Source organism: Podarcis bocagei (assembly GCF_964188305.1).
Source record: "Podarcis bocagei genome assembly, chromosome: 2".
NCBI lineage: Eukaryota > Metazoa > Chordata > Lepidosauria > Squamata > Lacertidae > Podarcis > Podarcis bocagei.
Window position 1 is genome coordinate 7197757 of NC_138126.1, and position 20193 is coordinate 7217949.

At 41.9% G+C, this 20193-nt stretch overlaps 2 protein-coding genes across 4 annotated transcripts in view; both read left to right on the forward strand.

Annotated features, from left to right (window-relative positions):
* Positions 1 to 9553, forward strand: part of LOC308580415 (vomeronasal type-2 receptor 26-like) — a 33961-nt gene extending 24408 nt beyond the window's left edge. For 2 of the 3 annotated variants that reach the window (XM_081181997.1, XM_081181998.1), the window contains exons 3-8: positions 268 to 408; positions 893 to 1184; positions 2090 to 2884; positions 4095 to 4322; positions 6357 to 6483; positions 8121 to 9553. In XM_081181997.1, coding sequence (XP_081038123.1) covers positions 1038 to 1184; positions 2090 to 2884; positions 4095 to 4322; positions 6357 to 6483; positions 8121 to 9031 — 2208 coding nt within the window. In that variant the 5' untranslated portion in view covers positions 268 to 408; positions 893 to 1037 and the 3' untranslated portion in view covers positions 9032 to 9553. The remainder of the gene's footprint in view (positions 1 to 267; positions 409 to 892; positions 1185 to 2089; positions 2885 to 4094; positions 4323 to 6356; positions 6484 to 8120) is intronic. The other variant, XM_081181996.1, reaches the window with a different exon arrangement.
* Positions 9554 to 15670: 6117 nt separating this feature from the next.
* On the forward strand, positions 15671 to 18505 carry LOC308580962 (vomeronasal type-2 receptor 26-like). The gene is made up of 3 exons (XM_081183316.1): positions 15671 to 16613; positions 17743 to 17970; positions 18226 to 18505. The coding sequence occupies exons 1-3, from the start codon at positions 15876 to 15878 to the stop codon at positions 18358 to 18360; spliced, it is 1101 nt and encodes a 366-aa protein (XP_081039442.1). The 5' UTR covers positions 15671 to 15875; the 3' UTR covers positions 18361 to 18505.
* Positions 18506 to 20193: the final 1688 nt, after the last annotated feature.

A 20193-nucleotide genomic window follows, 5' to 3' on the forward strand; every position in this document is an offset into this window, starting at 1 on the left:
AAATGTACAAGACAAGAACCAATAAGTGTTGGGAATGTAAAGAAAGGGAAGGTATCTTCTACCACATGTGGACTTGCAAAGAGGTAAAGGCTTTCTGGGAAATGGTATATAATGAGTTATATAAAATGTTTAAAAATACTTTTGTTAAAAAAACTGAAGCCTTTCTATTGGGCATAGTGGGTGACAAGATACCAAGGGAAAATAAAAGACCGTTTATGTATGCAACAACTGCAGCAATAATTCTTTTATCCCAAAAATGGAAACAAGAAGTACCAATGAATGAAGAGTGGCAGATGAAGATGATGGACTTTTCAGAACTGGCGAAGCTGACAGGAAAAATCTGAAACCAGCACGATCAAGTATTTCTAAAGGACTGGAGTAAATTTATACGATATCTGAAAGATCATTGTAAGCAATTAACATCACTAGCAAGGTTGTCTGAAGGCTTGTAATGAGAAATTTTCTATCTTTCTATATTAATTTAATTTTTTGAGATATTTTGTAATGAGTGTAATTAGAACTGGATAACGTATAAATTGCAATGATATAAAGGTTAATTTTGAAAGGTTTTATATTATTATTATTCTTTGGCAATCACTCGTAGCCGAGTAAGATTGTCTTCCATAAACACGATTTTAACAATGAGTCCATAAGTGACTGTGGAGGCCAATTCTGGATCCACACGTCCTTCCACAATGTCCTGCAATGTCAGCCTCCTTATTATCATGTCCTAATTCTTGTACTTGCTTTCTTCGCTTCTCTAATAAAGCAAAACAGCATATATTCCATTATACTCTCCCTTTATTAAAGAAAGAACGTGGCATCTTGTTTTCACTGAGAGAACAATGGGAGGTTGTCGTAACTGTTTGTTTGCTTGCTTGCTTATTTGCAGAACGTCTCCTACAAGATACTGGCATGTCCTGTCCTTCTTATTTGCCATTCATGAAATCAATCAGGAGCCCAATCTCTTACCCAACATCACCCTCGGATACAACCTCTTTGACACCTATTTTGATGGCAGACTGGTTTCCGCTGCCATGCTAAACCTGCGTTCTACTGGAGAAAAGAGTATTCCAAACTATTTCTGTGGAACAAGGAAGAATGCATTGACTGTCATTGAAAGGGCTGAATCTGACATCTCCATCCAGATTTCAAGCATGGCAGGCATTTACAAAATCCCACAGGTATGGACTTGGATGACCACCTATTGGAGATTCCATAATAGTGGATGGTTTCTTTCAATGCCTCCCACTTTTATTTCTTGATGGAATTGTCTGTATCTTGTCCACCCTGCATAAACATATGTGGAACTAAGTAAGAGGGTGAGGACAGCAGACGAAGAGAGAAGCCCAGAGATAACAAAGCCGGGCTCAGAGCAGCTAACAAAAGTAAAAATAGCACAATTTACATCAAATCACAGTCAATTAATTAAAATACATTCTAAAATCAATTCAGAATCAAATTAATGACCTAACCCTAACCACTGGGCTAGAGTTCTATGAGGATTACAGAAGGAGAGAGGGGGTCAGACTGTGCCTTGACACAACCAGGAAGTTACTCAACACAAAAAGTATATATAGACAGACCAGGAGGGTCAGAGAGAGTTAGGAGTTGAAATAAAGCTTGTATAAATAAAGTTACATGTTTTATAATACTCCCACTTGATTCTGAATGATAATCAACACCACTTGAAACACCGGCACAAAGTCTCTATCCATCCACAAGTCTATGCCTTAGTTTAGCAGATTTTCAATTATATTCAATACCGTCTCATGAAAGTGATGTTTTTTCTCCTAAGTATTCAAGACACTTTCCCCCCTTCTCTCTGGACACACACACACACACACACACACACAACCTAGTGTGCTGAAGAAGAACAATATATAGGCTTAAAACCACCATTTACGCTGGGCTCAGTGAAGGTAAGGAGGAGGTTCAGCCCTCATAGTGGTGTCCTCAAAGATACTTCCACTTGATCTGTTGTTGAAGTGAAAGGTTATCAATTACTCATCCTCAGCTGATAGGTTGAGCTCTTTTAGGTTTTTGTTTCTTATGAACAGATACCTGGTATCCTTTCTTTCCTCACTAGGTCAGTTACGGCTTTGCTCTTGATGATAAAACTCAGTTCCCTTTTGTCTACCGGATGATCCCAAAGGAAGAAATCCAGTACAGGGGGGTTATCCAACTTCTCCTGCAGTTTGGATGGACGTGGATTGGAATCTTTGCTCCAGACAATGACAATGGAGAAAGGTTCTTGGATGCCTTGACACCGTTGATGACTAGCAGTGGAATTTGTTTTGCCTTCTCAGAAAGAATACAACACATGACAGCGTACCAAATGAATGAACTACCTGCCAGGTGGAAACAAGTCAATGTATATGTTTATTATGGGGACTCGTCTTATGATTTTGTGCCAATATTCCACCTACAAGAAATATTTGAAAATTTACAAGCTGGGGGTAAAGTCTGGATCACAACAGCTTTTCCAGACATCAACATGAATTTGAGTTACGATATTGATTTCTTCATGTACACCCATGGTTCTTTGTCCTTCACCATGAAGACTAGAAAATGGACAAAATGTGACCACTATGAGCCATTCTCTGACAAAATACAACAATTTTGGGAGAAGTCATTTCACTGTTCATGTCCAGAGAATGTGCTGCCCATGAAAGGCTGGACAAGATGCACAGAGAAAGAGAAACTGGAGATTCTTCCCCAAGAGGAGATTGAAAGAGCCCTGTCTCAAGACAGCTACGTTACTTACAGCAGCATCCAAACTGTGGCACTTGCCTTAAACTCGGCATATTCATCCAGATCCAAACAGATGCTGATGATAAGTAGAGGAGAAAGTTGGGGACGTGGAAGACTGCAGCCATGGCAGGTATTCCCTTTTGTTAATTGCAACCTACTGTCTAATTCTGGAATCATTGTCCTTCACTTAAATGGTGCCCCAAATGTGTTGATTCAAGTGGATGACTTCACCCTACCTGATATTAGAATTTGACCTTAGGGTTCACACTGAGTTTTTATACGTGATGAAGCTGGCTATGCTGATCTCCAAAATATTGAAGGAGAAAGTGGGTGGGCAATGACTTAAGAATGAATCTCAGATTTGATTGTGGAAAGCCAACAGCAGTCAACCACTATGCGTCCAAATGTGACACAGGTCCCAATTCATAGGAGATTAGAGTGTTGGAGGTGTAATAGAATGACTGGAACCTTATACCATATGTGGTGGCCATGTCCAGAAATTAAGAAATATTGGAATACGATACATGAGGAAATTAAAAAGCTAATAAAAACATAATAAAATAGCAGAATCATATTCATTAGGAATTTTGAATGGAGACATCCCGAATGACAAAATTAATATTTTCTTGTACACGACAACAGCAGCGAGAATGTTAATAGTCAATAATTGGAAAGGAAATTACGTTCCAACTAAAGAAGAATGGCTGAATAAATTATGTGAATACTTGGAATTAGCAAAGTTGACTGATTTGATAAGACAAAAACCAAAAAATATAAGCCAGAAGCAATGGAAATGTTTAAATGATTATTTATGTAGACAAAGATTAAATGTAAAGTATTTGTTGTGTTTAGAATAGATTTATGAAAGATTTTAAAAACATAGTTTAGAATATTTGTGTGAGATTGTATGGAAAAAATATGGAATAATAGATACAATCTTGCTTAAAATGTATATAGGAAGTGCAGTGTAAGCAATGGAAGTCAATCAATGAAATGTTATCAATATTTTCATATTGAGATTTTGTAGAAAAAAATTGGAAGAAATTCTTCCAACTTTCTTTCTTTTCTCTCTTTCTTTTTTCTTCTTTTTTCTTTTCTTCTTTTTTCTTTTCTTCTTTTTTATATATGTGTGCTTATCTGAAATATATATGTATGTTTTGCTTATATTTTGTAATAATTATGTTAAATTAATTAATTTAATAATAATAATAATAATAATAATAATAATAATAATAATAATGATGATGATGATGATGATGATGATGATGGAGGGGGGAAGAATGCAATATACAATAGGCTTCAGTACTTTCTTAATGCTGGTATTTTCTCTGTCATCCCAGCTTCACCATTTCTTAAGAAACGTCCAGCTGTTTAACACCTCCAGGGGCGGATTGTATTCAGATGAGAATGGGGAGCTGGCAGCCGACTATGACATTGTGAACTGGGTGATGTTTCCCAACGAGTCTCGTGGCAGAGTGAAAGTCGGGAGTGTAGAGAGACAGGCAGCCTCACATTTAAAGCTCACTATTAACCCAGAAGCCATTGTCTGGCCTTCACATTTTAACAAGGTAGGCAGAATGAATTGTGTGCCTGTCCCTTTGTGACATCTATTAAGCTCAAATAACTTACAGGGTGTATTCAGAAAATGAACTTATTCCTATCCGATTGATTTTCTCACTAGTCTAGGGCTGATCTCAGGGATTATAGAAAGAGCAGAGAGCCTTTTCAAGTTTATGCAGCTGAGTTATCTACTTTAGCATGCGTTCTGATGTCTGGACCGACCGGATGAACACATTCGAAACAGGGATTTCCATCCAGTGATCTCATTGTCCCATTTGGGATTTCACATGACTGGATCACTGCCACTATGGTTTGAGTGATGGAGAGCAATGCATCAACACTCCCGGTAATGTGGGCAGTTTTTTCCAGCCTGTGGATTATCCTTCAGCAGCAAGTACACTTGTAGACATTCGTTTCTCTTTATTGAATGAAGGAACGTTTGGATGGAACTTTGGTTTTGAGACATCACATATTGCACTTGAACCTGATTTTGGTATTGCATACATTATGTAAAAGCTATATTTAAAGAAACAGAAACTTGTTTTTACATTTTGTCTTTGGAAATTTCTATATAGTTGCGTACAGAGTTGTATGAGCTGTGCTTCTTTAATGTAATATATGCATAATCTGAGTGGCAACTGGACACTGGATTCCAAAAGTCGCCAGTCACCCTTTGGCTCAGTGCCCTCCTTCCAGTGCCAATAAAACTGCCACATATTCCCTTTTCTTTCTTTCTTTTGTTAGATCATTTTAATTACCGTATTTTTCGCTCTATAACACGCACCCGACCATAACACGCACATAGTTTTTAGAGGAGGAAAATCCGTAGGCATGCCACCCGTAGGCATTTCCTCCATAACACGCACAGACATTTCCCCTTACTTTCTAGGAGGAAAATAGTGAGTGTTATGGTGCAAAAAATACGGTAATTTTCCAGTAAAAGACATCCAACTAACATATCAAATCATAATCCAATAAAAATGATAAACTGAATAAAAAAGGTCAAATTCTCTTCCGAATTGTAAAATTTTAATTTTACGGCTTCCCATAGTCTGAACCTTGAAGCATGTCCAAATCTCAGTCCTGCCTCTCGTCGATATTTCCATATTTCCACATCTCGATTTTAACACTCCAAACTTCTTTGTCTCTGGCTCTGCGATCCTCAATCATGTCAGAAATCATATAACCTTTCATCTGTCGAATACAGATTTGTTTATGTAATATACTTTTTCAACTGTATACACACACACACACACACACACACACACACACTAGCACAGCTTCATCTGGCTCCATTCCAATCTGGGCTGTTATCCAACTCTCTGAAAATTAATGTCATGGCAACTCCCAAATTGTTAATCCTTCCCATCCAAGTTGTTGTCCAAACCTTCCTTTTAAGATTTAGAAATACAGTACCTTCCACCTTATTGAATTGTGCTTCATAATTATTAAGCAGACTGTTTGCTGTATTGCAGTACAGTGGTACCTCGGGTTACATCCGCTTCAGGTTACAGACTCCGCTAACCCAGAAATAGTACCTCAGGTTAAGAACTTTGCTTCGGGAAGAGAACAGAAATCGTGCTCCGGCGGCGTGGCAGCAGCAGGAGGCCCCATTAGCTAAAGTGGTGCTTCAGGTTAAGAACAGTTTCAGGTTAAGAACGGACCTTCGGAACGAATTAAGTACTTAACCCGAGGTACCACTGTATATCAGTCATTTGGCAATCAATCAAATGATTCTATGATTCTATGATTCTATGATTCTATGATTCTATGATCAGACATATTCCCTTTTCTTAACAACTATTTCCTCTCCTAGCTTAGTATCAGACGTATGATCTTTCCTTGGCCCTCTGCTCTGAGATAACTGGAGCAGCAAAATTATGTACGCCAAAGTACTTTCTAAGCCATCCACTAGAGCATCAACAATATTTACCTAAAAGAGGGGGGGGAGGTAGGGGAATCCATTAGGGTCATTCCAAACCCTATGACTCACTTCCATACCCTAACAATTTCCCTTCGATGCTCCTTTACTTTATGGTTAGACAATGCCTCGCTCCAGGTGTACCAAAAGCTGTCGACCTGGATATGCCAAGGTGGTTCAAGAAGGAGAGCCCATTTGCTGCTATGCTTGTGCTTCATGTACGGAAGGGACAATCTCCACCCAGGAAGGTGGGTGACTCCAGGGGAGAGGGCATTTGAAATATACTTAGAGTCAAGAATGGATTTCATGCTCTTTATTCAGCTCATAGTGGTGAGGAGGGAATGGAAGTCCCCTCAAAGTATCTGCTTTATATACATTATTTAGACAATGGGCTGCACGTGATTGGCTAATTCCGGAATTCTCCTGTAGGCCAATCAGGTTGTGGATTCACTTCTATCTGGAGCTGGATTGGTCCTGCAGACCAATCATACTGCTGCATTGTTCTAGGACCAATCAGACTGCTGCATTCTGAATCCTATTGTTCTAGGACCAATCAGACTGCTGCATTTTGGATCCTATTGTTCTAGGACCAATCAGACTGCTGCAGTTTGGATCCTATTCAACTCAGTACATAACAGCATTCTTTGGGAGAACTGAGATAGGGCAGAGACCCAATAAAAGGCTGACAAGGAAAACATTAAGAGAAAAAAGAGAAAGGTAGAGAGGGAAATGAAGACAGAAGTGTCTGGTGTGCTCTGGTCCATGGGGTCACGAAGAGTCGGACACGACTAAATGACTAAACAACAACAGAGAGGGAAACTGTGCACATCAAAGAATGCATGGAGGAGAGGTGGAGAGAAACAGGCACTTGGGGGAGGTAGCAGAGTACACATAGAATAGTAGAAACATGGTTGGAAGGGATTCCAAGGGTCATCTAGTCTAAAGCCCTGCAATGCACACTGAGTGTGAAAGGAGAAAGGCAAAAAGAAATGGTAGGCTATTAATAAAAATGCCAAGAGGCATGTAGAGGAGAGAAGGTGTGTGTGTGCTTCTCCGTTTAGAGTTATTAGATCAATATATTCTGCACAAAAGGGGGAGGTGGAATCACAATGCCTAGAGAACCAGTGCTTATGCTGAGTTTGAGAAAGGCTGAACTATGGAAGCTCCTGCAACGTGGAAAGAATGTCATAGTTTGCATCTAAATCATGACTGTTGAATCATGACTGTAGTAGTTTCTAGCCATTTTTAATCGGCCCTAGGGAGATAACGTGTGAGAACCCCTGCCACAATGAATTACATGGTTTCAACTAGGGCCAGGGCCTTTTCAGCACTGGCCCCGATGTGGTGGAACGCTCTGTGACAAGAAACTAGGGCCCTACAGGACTTGACATCTTTCTGCAGGGCCTGCAAGACAGAGGTGTTCCGCCTGGCCTTTGGTTTGGACTCCGTCTGACCATTATGTTTCCCTCCCCTTATGGTCTTGATTTATCAGCTACTTTAAAATGAGGCAGCATTTTAAATTGCATTTTAACCTGTATTTTAAATTGGTTTCCCCCCCTTTTCCTTCACCCCCCCTCTCTTTCTCCCTTATTATGTTTTTACTGTGTTTTTACTGGTGTTAGCCTCCCTGAACCTGGCTCTGGCCAGGGTGGGCAGGGTATAAATAAAATTTATTATTATTATGTTAGTTTTTTTCTTTTTAATTGCCTTGGGATGCACACTGCAGGAGAGATAGTTTGGGGGATTTGCCCACAGCAAATATAACCTTTTGTGATTCTAATCTCCCTCTGTTTTAAATGTGATTTGGACATGCTAATCTCTAAAGATACAAGCCTGATTCTCTTATTTATGTTACGGCTACTAAATTTGCTCCCCTTCCTTTCAGATGCAGGCTATTGCACCAAATGTCCAGATGATCAGCATCCAAACAAGGACCAAGATCAATGTGTCCCCAAGATCACCACTTTCCTTGCCTACACCGAACCTTTGGGCCTCATCCTAGCTTCCTTTGCCCTGTTCTTGTCCATAACCACAGTATTTGTTTTAGGAATCTTCATTAAATACAAGGAAACCCCGATAGTCAAAGCCAACAACCAGGACCTCTCCTACATCCTCCTCATCTTCCTCGTACTCTCTTTTTCATCTTCATTCCTGTTCATTGGTCAGCCAATGAACACAACCTGCCTCCTCCGACAAACGGCCTTCAGCATCATCTTCTCAGTTGCTGTGTCTTCTCTCTTGGCCAAAACCATCACCGTGGTGCTGGCCTTCCTGGCCACTAAGCCAGGAAACAGGGTGAGGAGATGGCTGGGGAAGACCTTTGCCAACGCCATTGTCATTTCCTGTTCCAGTGTCCAACTTGTCATCTGCACCATCTGGCTAGGGATCTCTCCTCCTTTCCCGGAGTCTGATAAGCACTCCCAGCCTGGGGAGATCATCCTGCAATGTAACGAAGGATCTGTTGCCATGTTTTACACTGCCCTTGGCTACATGGGCTTCCTGGCTGCCATCTGCTTCACAGCGGCTTTCCTGGCCAGGAAGTTGCCTGGGGCCTTCAATGAAGCCAAGCTGATCACCTTCAGCATGCTGGTCTTCTGCAGTGTTTGGGTGTCCTTTGTGCCCACCTACCTGAGCACAAAGGGGAAATACATGGTAGCTGTGCAGGTCTTCTCTATATTGGCCTCCAGTGCTGGGCTTCTGGGCTGCATCTTCATCCCCAAATGCTACATTATTGTACTGAGGCCTGATCTGAATACAAAAGAGCACCTCTCAACAAAAACAAAAGATGGCATCTGATACTTAGTTCTAAAGAAAGGGACCGTTTTCTAAGGAAAGGAAAGGGTCCAGAATCCTGGCTTCCATTGGAGGCAAACAAAATTCTCAAAAAGATACAGAACCTCCTGCTTCCTAAAAGATTTTCAGGTTCCCTGTTCTTTTTCCATACCACATGCCTTCTCAGTAGTGGCACCCATCCTGCGGAACGCCCTCCCATCAGATGTCAAGGAGATAAATAACTATACAACTTTTAGAAGACATGTGACGGCAGCCCTGTAGAAAGGATCATGCATGAAGTAATCATGTAAATAATGCTATGAAAGTGCCTTGAAAGGTATGCTTTTTGCTCACTATTTGGAGAAATTCCACTGGGCCAATTTGAGTTGCAGCTTGAATAAACCTGTGCTTTTTCCACACACTGTTGTCCTCATTGGCTCGAAGAAGTGGCGTAGCCTAGACCCTCTTTGGTAGGGTAAACCCTGAACCTATTTCAGTGTTCTCAGGCCTACTAAAATCTCAACAGATTCACTGCGAAATATGCTGACATACTGATTGTCTGGGGGGGGGGTATACATTTAGATGAGGCAGATCTACTAATATTTGGCTGTGTAGCACCCTGCTTGTGGTTAACGCTTAGCTGGAATGAAATATTCAACGCAGCAATAGAGAAATTAAAATAATAATTTATTTGTCAGACAAATAAATGAGAGACACAGTGGTATATGGATACCAAAGCTCTGCCCACTCCAGCCCTGATGGCAAGCACTTATATTTCCTCAGCCCAGCCCCCTTGCTCCTCCTTTGGCTGCCTCTGTCCAATCAGCCTGGTTGAAATTCCTATTGGCTGTTTGCTAGAACCAATCATAAAAGATACACCCATTTCCTATTACCTTTTATGGGAGACAAAGAGCTATATTTCCTTCTATCCATAAATGGCAGACAAGTAGCCATATATCTTACATTTGCCTCGACAAGGCACCTTAATTACCAGATCATCTTTGCCCTATTGCCCTATTCACTCCAAAACAGATGGCTAAAACAGATGGCTCATGGTAACAGAGATCTTGGGTTCACCTTCTCACACACCATCAATGAAATAAGAATCTAACATAAGAATCTAACATTTCTTATTTTCTAAATCCTTTGCATACTTACATTTAAGCCAATATATTTCATACATTAACATATATAGCTTTTTAGAAGAAAAGGAACTTAGTAAAAAGGAAACAGCTTCAGAGAGAAGCCTCTTCGGTTTACAACCCCCCTTTCCCCAGCCAGCTGCTGTTCCTATTAGCTCTTGCCCTTTAACGTTATGAAAATATGGCTCGTCTAATGGGAGGCACCTAGTATTATTTTCTGTTAAACAATAAATCTCACTATTTACCAACTCTTAATTGTGTTTTTGCAGCTTGATTGTATTCTGTAATATGTATGGTCAGTATGACCTTTTGCTCCCAGCCTGTAATTTCCTTTTACAACTTTGAGAAACGTGTCTCCTGCTACTGCTATAAATCAGAGGGGCCTCTGAGCAGGAAGACAAACAACTGCCAAAGCACCCAGCCAGCTGCTTTATGCCTGGCATGAAACACACAAGCATCTGCAAATATATCTTTTAAGCTCATTTTAAAATACAAGCCTTGATCAGATGCCTCAGCTGTACATTGATTTTTCTTAAAATTCACAACAAAGCAGCAATTAACTCTGCTCCTTCAGTCAGGCAACGTCTGTTCATAGAGACTGTGCGTTCTATGGCTTTGAGGGACAAGTTTGATTTCTTTTCCTGTTAGGGTAAAGAATACTGGGTGAGTCGGAGCAATATTCTGATTCAGAAGGAGGCAACCTCAGACCTGCAAAATATTCAGGATAATATCCTGCAGAACATCCATGGTTTGTGATTGAATCTAGATAATCAACAAAAATGGTGGATTTACTCTGATCAATAGGACAATGAAATCTCCCTCCTTGTGCACATAATAATAATAATAATAATAATAATAATAATAATAATAATTTATTTATACCCTGTCCATCTGGCTAGGTTTCCCCAGCCACTCTGGGTGGCTTCCACTGAATATTAAAAACAATACAGCATCAGACATTAAAAACTTTCCTAAACAGTTACAGATAGGTAGCCGTGTTGGTCTGCCATAGTCAAAATAAAAAAATTCCTTCCAGTAGCACCTTAAAGACCAACTAAGTTAGTTCTTGGTATGAGCTTTCATGTGCATGCACACTGTGTATCTGAAGAAGTGTGCATGCACACGAAAGCTCATACCAAGAACTAACTTAGTTGGTCTTTAAGGTGCTACTGGAAGGATTTTTTTTATTTTTCCTAAACAGGGCCGCCTTCAGTTGTCTTTTAAAAGTAAAATAGTTGTTTATTGCCTTGACATCTGATGGGAGGGTGTTCCACAGGGCAGGCGCCACTACCGAGAAGGCCCTCTGCCTGGTTCCCTGTAACCCTCACTTCTCGCAGGGAGGGAACCGCCAGAAGGCCCTCGGAGCTGGACCTCAGAAGAAGGAAGGCATTACTGCTTGCTTGGGGAGGGAAGAGGGATGAGCACACCACACAATGCAGGTATGTGGTAGTTCAAATGGAGCCTAAAAGAATGAGCAGAGCCGTAACTAGGAGGGGTGGGGGCCACTGGGCACCACACCGCAGGGGACAGCACTTCTTGTGCCCAAGCCAAGTGTCTCTCCTGGGAGTGACACAGTGGCTCAGGCACCTGTAGGCTCCACAATGCCCAAAAGGGAAGTGTGGGGCCTGCTTCTGCCCACTGCCACCCCCTGAGCCACTCTACAGTTGAGGGGGAGGCAGCAGACAGTCTCCCTGCAGGCTCTTCACAGCTCGAAAAAGCAACGCAGGCCTGCAGGGGGCCAGAGCAGAAGAGGGCTCGGGCACTGGGATTCTGGTGTGCCCTGCCCCACCCCATGGGGGCCTTGCCCCACCCCCATGCACCCAAGCAGCTAGCTATGCTGCTGAAAATGAGCATTTGGAAATGATTTCTTCAATACAAAGTGTGCCAAGTTCAGCTGCTCGCTGGCTGGCCCATCTCCAGCTATGGAGCCCCATCAGTGATATCTCATAGAGTTGGAAGAGACCACAAGGGCCATCGAGTGGCAAACATGTTTTTCCTCCAGCTCTGCACCTCTTCCTTGAGCCATGGAGAGAGGCTGGCAGGTTGCAGAGGTGGACCTTCTTCCCCTTTATAATTACGAAAATCATAATGATGTATTCTTCCCCTCACACACCAAAGCTCCGGGGATTTCCCCTGAGACCAATAATACAAACATCTGAATCCAGAACAACATGTGGCGACTTCCTGCAGCAAGCCAGAAAGAAGAACTGTGACATAAATACTGTTGAAATTCTAAGGGTGAGGTACCCATGCTGCGGAAGTTGCCCTACAGAGGCAGCTGTAGGTCCCCATTAGTTTATTGCTGCAGAAGATCAGGCTTCAGCAATGCAGTTGCAGACACTGATATTTACATACAGCTTGTGGTGTTTGCAGATACAGATATATACAAGTACAAAGTAATTCTATTGCTCCAGCAATTCCATGACATAACCCAGACTTTGAGTCATTTCACAAGACTCCCTCGCTGACTAACAAGCTGACATTAGCAACTGGCTTGCTTGGCTAACCCCCTTCCTCCATGTTCAGTTCTTCCAGCAAATTTCTTGGGGGGAAAGATTAAGTCCTGTGCCAGTGGGAGTCTGATCTGAGATCGAGGAAAGGCAGGGACTGGGCCATTGGGAAGCTTTCTCTTCCTGACTTTAGATATGAATCCATGGCAGGAATCCAGCTGTGTCCTTGACGTCATTGCTGCCATGATGAAGTCGACCGGCACAGGCACTGCTAGAATGGCATCTCTGCTGCTGCTGCTGTTGTTGCTGCTGCTGCTAATGCCCCAGGCAGTTCACGGACACAGGACAGAGTACTGCCAAGTATTCCTGCCTCGTTATCCAAATCAGCCTGCAAATTATTACAGGACAGGAAACCATCTCATTAGTGGAATAATCTCATCAAAAGGTGGTTTAGTTGAACCATACATCTTCTCCCAGCACCCCTTAACCAGGTTTATTCTGTAGGTATTGATGTATGTATTGATGGATTTTATGCTGCCATATCTGTATCCTGGCTGTCCCCAAGTACAAGGGACAACCTCTATTTTCTGGTCCATCTGATCAAATTCTGTCCTTATTTTGATTCCAACAGCTCCTTCAGGCAACCTTGTTACTTAGCGTTCGCCTTCATTTGCCTGTAGAAAGCTTAGCTTGCTGTTATATTATGTCTTCATCGTGGTGGACAACTATGAACATTTATTATATCTATATTCATGCTGATTTGCTTGCTGGGTGTTTAGGTATTTTCCCACTTGGAAGCAGCCGAGATGAGCAGTTTCCTAACATTTCAAATCTCTTTAAATTGCGTTTGATTTTGATCTTTGAAGGCAATGGGCTTCCCATCAGAAACAGTAAACTCTCCATTTTCTCTTAAATGGCAAAGTAATATCTAACTTGCAACAACAGTACACGCCCCATAAAAACAATACAGACCAATATTTGGGGACAAGCTGTTTTAAGATTTGTGTAAAGGCCTTTAGATTGATAAGGGAAATAATGTGATATTTTGTGTTCACTGAAAGGAGAACGGCAGTCTATCAGTACTATTGGTTTCTTTGCTTGCAGGTTCGGTTCTACGAGATATTGGCATATCCTGTCCTTCTTGCTAACTGTTCAGGAGATCAATCAAAATCCCACAGTTTTACCCAACATCACCCTGGGATACAACCTCTTTGACAGCTTCTATGATGGCAGACTTACTTCTGATGCCATCCTTGATGGCCATTCTGGAGGTGTAAAGAATATTCCAAACTATAACTGTGGACAACAGAAGAACCTCTTGGCTGTTATTGAAGGGGCTGAATCGGATATCTTCATCCAGATTGCAAGCATGTCAGACATCTACAAAACCCCACAGGTAGGAACTAGGATCACCTGTTGTGAAGGATGCTACAGTCATAACTTATATACATTTGAAGAGGGTTAGAACAGATGATCTTTGAGCTCCCTTCCAACTCTTTGAAAAGTTTCCCAGAAAATGTTTTTTAAAAGGCTAAATCTGTCTTGGGGCACCCTAGGTCAGGCATAGGCAAACTCGGCCCTCCAGATGTTTTGGGACTACAACTCCCATCATCCCTAGCTAACAGGACCAGTGGTCAGGGATGATGGGAATTGTAGTCTCAAAACATCTGGAGGGCCGAGTTTGCCTATACCTGACCTAGGTTGTCTAGCTTTTGCTGGGGAGGGGCAGGTTCTACTTCTTTTCTCCAGGACTACTCTAAAATTAGTAAGAAGGGGATTCAGTTTTACTTTCCTAAAGCCCAGAGGATACGGAACAACAATACTTCATTGACTGCAAGGGACAATCCCGCACACGTTAAAGGATTCTGGGGAGAAATGCTAGAGAAATGCCTCTCTGAAAAGAATGAAGTCCATTGTAATTTTATGTAAAGGGAGTTTATTTAGTAAAAAGACTTTGAGTTTCAGGGTAGGGGGTAGAGAAGGGCAAGGCACAAGATCCAAGACTTTAATAAACATCAAAAAGTGGTTTAATTTTACATGCTTGAGCAGAGCCTTGGTTTTCAGCACATGTGCAGAGTCCATTACAGAAAAGATGGTTTCATGGAGCATTCGTCTGTTATGAAGCAAAGATTGCTCTGATGAAACATGGTGGTATCACAGCACCATAAGGTGACAGTTTCTAGACACAGCAAAAAGTCCAGAACTGGACACAGGACTCCTGATGTGGTCTTGTTTTGTTCAGTCTTTTAAGGTAATTCATTTTTTCTTTTTTAATTTTTTTAATTTAATTTTTTAAATATTTATTAAGTACAAATTAGAAAACATACATATTTACAACAAAAGAAAATACAAAAGAAAAAGAAAATACATATAACCAAGGGGAAAAAATTAGAGAATATTTTGTCTCTTTTCATATTTACAATTATTTATACCTCTATAAAATGCTATTCACAATAAAGGAGTGAAATGAAAGATAAGATATCAGAAAAAAGAAAAAAAGAACAAAGAAAAAATAAAGAAGTAAAAGAAAAATATCATAGGTGAAAATTTTTTAAAGTAGATAAGTACTCACAATACATAGATGTTTCCCATCTATATTTATATTCACTTGTATAATTTCATCTTGTCCTTATCTACCTTAAATAAAGTGTGGTGTGTTTTTTTTTTTAAAAAAAGACTTCCACCGATTACCTCACGCGTTTTTAATAATCTGTTCATCAGATCCTCTGTTCTTCATATTTTCCCTTTGGATTTCCTTAATGTCTCACTTTGTATTTTTTATATTACGCACAAGATTATTCTAAACACAACCAGATTTTTGTAGTCGAGCCCTGGTTTTGTAAATAATCATTTAAGAACTCCCATTGCTTCATAACCATAGTTTTGGATTTTCTCCTTATTATGGTAGGTATTAAGGTAATTCAAACACATCTCTCATATAGGAAGACCTAGTAGAAATACCTACAGTTGAGTGAATGCACATTTTAGCAGGCTGATCCACAGAAACTTGCTGTAAGCAAGACCACTTCACATAAACAAGCAAACTATGGGTCAATTTGGGGCTTAGTCCACTTCTGGAGATTTTCTCCACCCTCCCTCATATTGACAAGGATTTGACAAAGATCAATCTCTTCCAGCTTCTTCCTGGCTCTTAATACTTCTAGGTGAACAAAAGTGCCACAATTCCCCTGAAAACAAACTTTCACTTCCTTACCTAACCAGATAAGTCATGGCTTTGCTCTTCATGATCAAATCCAGTTCCCCTTTGTCTACCGGATGGCCCCAAAGGAAGTAACCCAGTACGTGGGGATTATCAATCTGCTCCTGCATTTTGGATGGACGTGGATCGGAATATTTGCTCCGGACAACGATGCTGGAGAAAGCTTCATGAATGCCTTCACACCTCCGATGATCCGCAGTGGGATTTGTGTTGCCTTTGTGGAAAGAATACTACAAAAGACTCTAGAGAAGAAGTACTTACGGCATGAGCTACCTGCCATGTGGCAACAAGTCAGTGTGTTTGTTTATTGTGGGGGCTCTGATTATGAATTTAGCCCAATCATTGTGTTGCAACGGAAGCTAGCTAGGAGGAAAGTTTGGATCACTACAGTTTTTAGGAACACGAACATCATTTTCTCTTACGATACCGATTCCTTCATGCAAATCCATGGTTCTTTGTCCTTAGTAAGGAAGGCCAGAAAGGGGGCAAAGCATGACTTCTATGAGGTATGGTCCAGTGAAACAAACGAGTTTTGGGATAATTCTTTCCGTTGTTCATGTTCAGAGGATGTGCTGTCAACTGAAGTATGGACAAGATGCACAGAGAAGGAGAAACTGGAGGTTCTCCCCCAAGAGGAGATCGAAAGAGTTGTGTCTCAAGACAATTACATTACTTACAACGGTGTCCAGGCTGTGGCGCTTGCCTTAAACTCGGCATATTCCTCCAGATCCAAACAGATGTTGACGGCGGGTAGGACAAACAGTTTGGGACTTCAAAAGCTGCAGCCATGGCAGGTATTCCCCTTTCCTTTTGCAACAGCACTGCAAATTGCAATCTGTTGTCCCGTATGCAAAATGTAGGGTTGCCATGTTCCCAGAGGTGAAAATCTGGACAGAGTAGTTGGGCTTTTTGAAGGAACATCTCCCCCTCCCCCCAAAAAAAATCATTTTGGGGGTTTCCTTTGATTTTTTTCAGAATTTCTATATATATATATATAAACTTGCCATATGTCCAGGTTTTCCCATTTTGCTGATTCAGCAGAAATCCGCCTGAATGCCATTTTTCTGAGTCATTCCCGGACGTGTCAGGGAAAACCTGGAGATATGGCAGCCCTAGCAAAATGTTTGCTCGTTGCTGAGGCAAATTCAGTTTGTAAGTCTCCTGTTGCAGGTCAAGCATTTAGCTTGCACTGGTGACACCAGAAGACGCTCACCTCTCTGTTCAGTTGTCTTCCCTGGTGTCCTAAGAGATCCAAATTTCTTAAGTGAAATTAATGTTCACCCTCTGACTCTCCTGGGTCCCACGCCATAGGCTTTCCGCATTGACGGAAAGGTGCATCTGCACATAATTCTCACATTTCTTCTCTCTAACAAGATATTTATTAATTTACAAAATTTATATACTGCTTACTAACTAGAACAAAAAAGAAATACAGCAAACACACCCACCAAATATCAACAAGCAGGGAGTTCCAAAGGACAGGGGTTCCCACACGAAACCACAATGTGATAGTTCTGCAAATCTAAGCTCCTTTGAGTCCAGAAGTGCAGGGGCCCAATTCATAGGCGATTAGACAGCAAAATGAGCAGGGTTGAGATATTCAATAGGCTTCCAGTGTGGTGAGAGCCAGTGAGGTGTAGAGCCAGTGTGGTGTAGTGGTTAAGAGCGGTAGACACGTAATCTGGTGAACCGGGTTCGCGTGTCCGCTCCTCCACATGCAGCTGCTGGGTGACCTTGGGCTAGTCACACTTCTCTGAAGTCTCTCAGCCCCACTCGCCTCACAGAGTGTTTGTTGTGGGGGAGGAAGGGAAAGGAGAATGTTAGCCGCTTTGAGACTCCTTCGGGTAGTGATAAAGCAGGATATCAAATCCAAACTCCTCCTCCTCCTCTTCTTCTTCCTCCATATTTTCTTTATCGTTCCAGCTTCATCCCTACTTAAGAAAAGCCCAGTCGTTTAACACCACCAAGGGTGGACTGCATCTGGATGAGAATGGGGAGCTGGCAGCCGACTATGACATTGTAAACTGGGTGCTGTTTCCCAACGGGTCTCGCGGCAGAGTGAAAATCGGGAGTGTAGAGGAACAGGCATCCTCTTATTTAAAATTCACCATTAACCCGGAAGCCATTGAGTGGCCCTTGTGGTTTAATGAGGTAGAGCATATTATCATCTGTGTCGTCGTCATCATCCTTCTTCTTCTTCTTCTTCTTCTTCTTCTTCTTCTTCTTCTTCTTCTTCTTCTTCAATCCATTTGCTTTGGAAGGAGGGGCAAGTTCACACCAAACACCTGAAAGCTGAAGCTCAAACAGCATACAGGTGTGGGGTGGGGGACAATTATCTTCCTGGGGACCCAGTTCACTCCCAGACCCCTAACACTTTTTCTTGATGCACCTTCTCCGGATGGCTAGACCGTGCCTCGCTCCAGATGTTCCAACAGCTGTAGCCCTGGATACGTCAAGGTGGCTCAAGAAGGACGGCCGGTTTGCTGTTATTCTTGTGTTCGTTGTGCAGAAGGGACATTCTCCATTTTGGAAGGTGGGTGATTTCAGGAGAAAAGGAAATTCATTGGGAGAACATAAACAGAGCAAGCTTCACTCAGGCACATACTATGAAGACCCTAAAGACATTTTTCAGAATATGGACCCTTGCTTGGCTTCTGTAATGTTTTTTTAAAAAAATATTTATACTTTGCAGGTATACAATTCACTAATTTAACAGTCATTTTGACATTTCATAACCTGACTTCCTTCCCCCTCTTTCTGCGTTTCCTTAAATTTATTTTTAATATCTTCTGCATATCCAAATTAACTTAATTTGCTCATTTATCCATCTTCTTAAAGTATATACTCTTATGAAACTGCAGACTGTTACAATAATCCTACCAATGTTCTTATCTGTAAATATTCAGTAAACCATTTCCATTCTTTTATAAAAAAAAGTTTATCTTGATTTCTTATTCTTCCAGTAAGTTTCTCCATTTCTGCATATTCCATACATTTTTGTATTCCATTCTTCCTTTGCTGGGACTTCTGCTTCTTTCCATTTAGTGCCAAGTAGCATTCTCGGCTGCTGTAGTAGCATACATGAATAAGTTTCTATACAGTTAAGTGAGATGAGCACCGCAACCCCATAGTCGCCTTTGACTGGACTTAACTGTCTAGGGGTCCTTTACCTTTTACCTTTATAGTTTAGGTAGTTCTGTCCCTATAATTCCCAAAAGAAAAGCTTCTGGGTTTTTTTTACAAAGGTTGTTTTAAACATCCTTTTCATTTCATTATATATCATTTCCCAGTAGGCTTTCACCTTACTACAAGACCACCATTGGCTTCTGTAATGTTAAGCCCCATAACTCAGCATTTCTCAAACAGTGGGCTTCACACTGCAGCCTTTCCTCTGGATATGTGTGTGTGTGTGTGTGTGTGTGTGTGTGTGTGTGTGTGTGTGTGTTAAAGGTGTTTTTATTGTTTATTTTGTTGTACCACTGTGAATGGTGGTTTTTATCTATGTATTTTTGTTTGTTCCGTCTTGTTTTGTTTTTGGGGTTGGACATTGAGTGGGGTGGGGATTGGTTTTGTTTGGGCATAATTGTTTTTGGTTGTTTTGTTTTCTATTTTGTAAATGGAGGTTAGTATGAGGCTTGGGATTGCTACCGTGGAGGGGCGAGGGAGGTATGGCGGTGGGGGCAGATGTTATAGGCGAAGGGGATCGAGATACGGATATGCTCGTACCCCTTCCAATCTGCGCCCCATCCCGAGGGACGAGGGTAGGGTGAGCAAGGATTACTCACCTCCTTCACTGGTGTTGTGCAATGCCAGGTCTATAGGCAACAAAACCGCTACCCTGTGAGACTTCTTTACCTCGCAGGGGGTCGACCTGGCTTGTGTGACGGAGACCTGGGTGCACGAAGGGGATACTGTTACCTTACGAGAGATGGCGCCCCCGGGTTTCTCCGTCCTCCACCAGTCACGGACTGTGGGCCGGGGGGGAGGGGTGGCAGTATTAATCTGGGAAGATTGTTCTTTCAGGGCTCTACCATCGCCATCGATCCCCGGCATTGAATGTGTTGGCCTAGTGTGGGGCTCCGAGGAGAGCTTGGCTGTCTGGCTGGTGTACCGGCCACCTAGCGCACCAGCAGCCACCCTGTCAGGCCTGCTGGAGGCGGTGGCCGGCTGGGCCTTGGAGTTCCCTAACCTATTGGTATTGGGAGACTTCAACTTCCACGCTGATGCCACTCCCTCCTCACAGGCTCTGGACCTGGTGTCTTCCATGGCGACACTAGGGCTCTCCCAGTTTGTTTCGGGCCCCACACATCAAGCAGGCCACACGCTGGATTTGATCTTTGGCACCAGTATAGATGTGATCATGTCTCCTTCAAT

Bases quoted from the DNA above. Each gene is read 5' to 3' on its own strand.
- LOC308580962 (XM_081183316.1), top strand. From the start codon at position 15,876: ATGGCCCCAAAGGAAGTAACCCAGTACGTGGGGATTATCAATCTGCTC. The intron at 16,614-17,742 runs GTATTCCCCTTT...TTATCGTTCCAG, and splicing joins AAAAGCTGCAGCCATGGCAG to CTTCATCCCTACTTAAGAAA. The intron at 17,971-18,225 runs GTAGAGCATATT...CCGGATGGCTAG, and splicing joins GGCCCTTGTGGTTTAATGAG to ACCGTGCCTCGCTCCAGATG.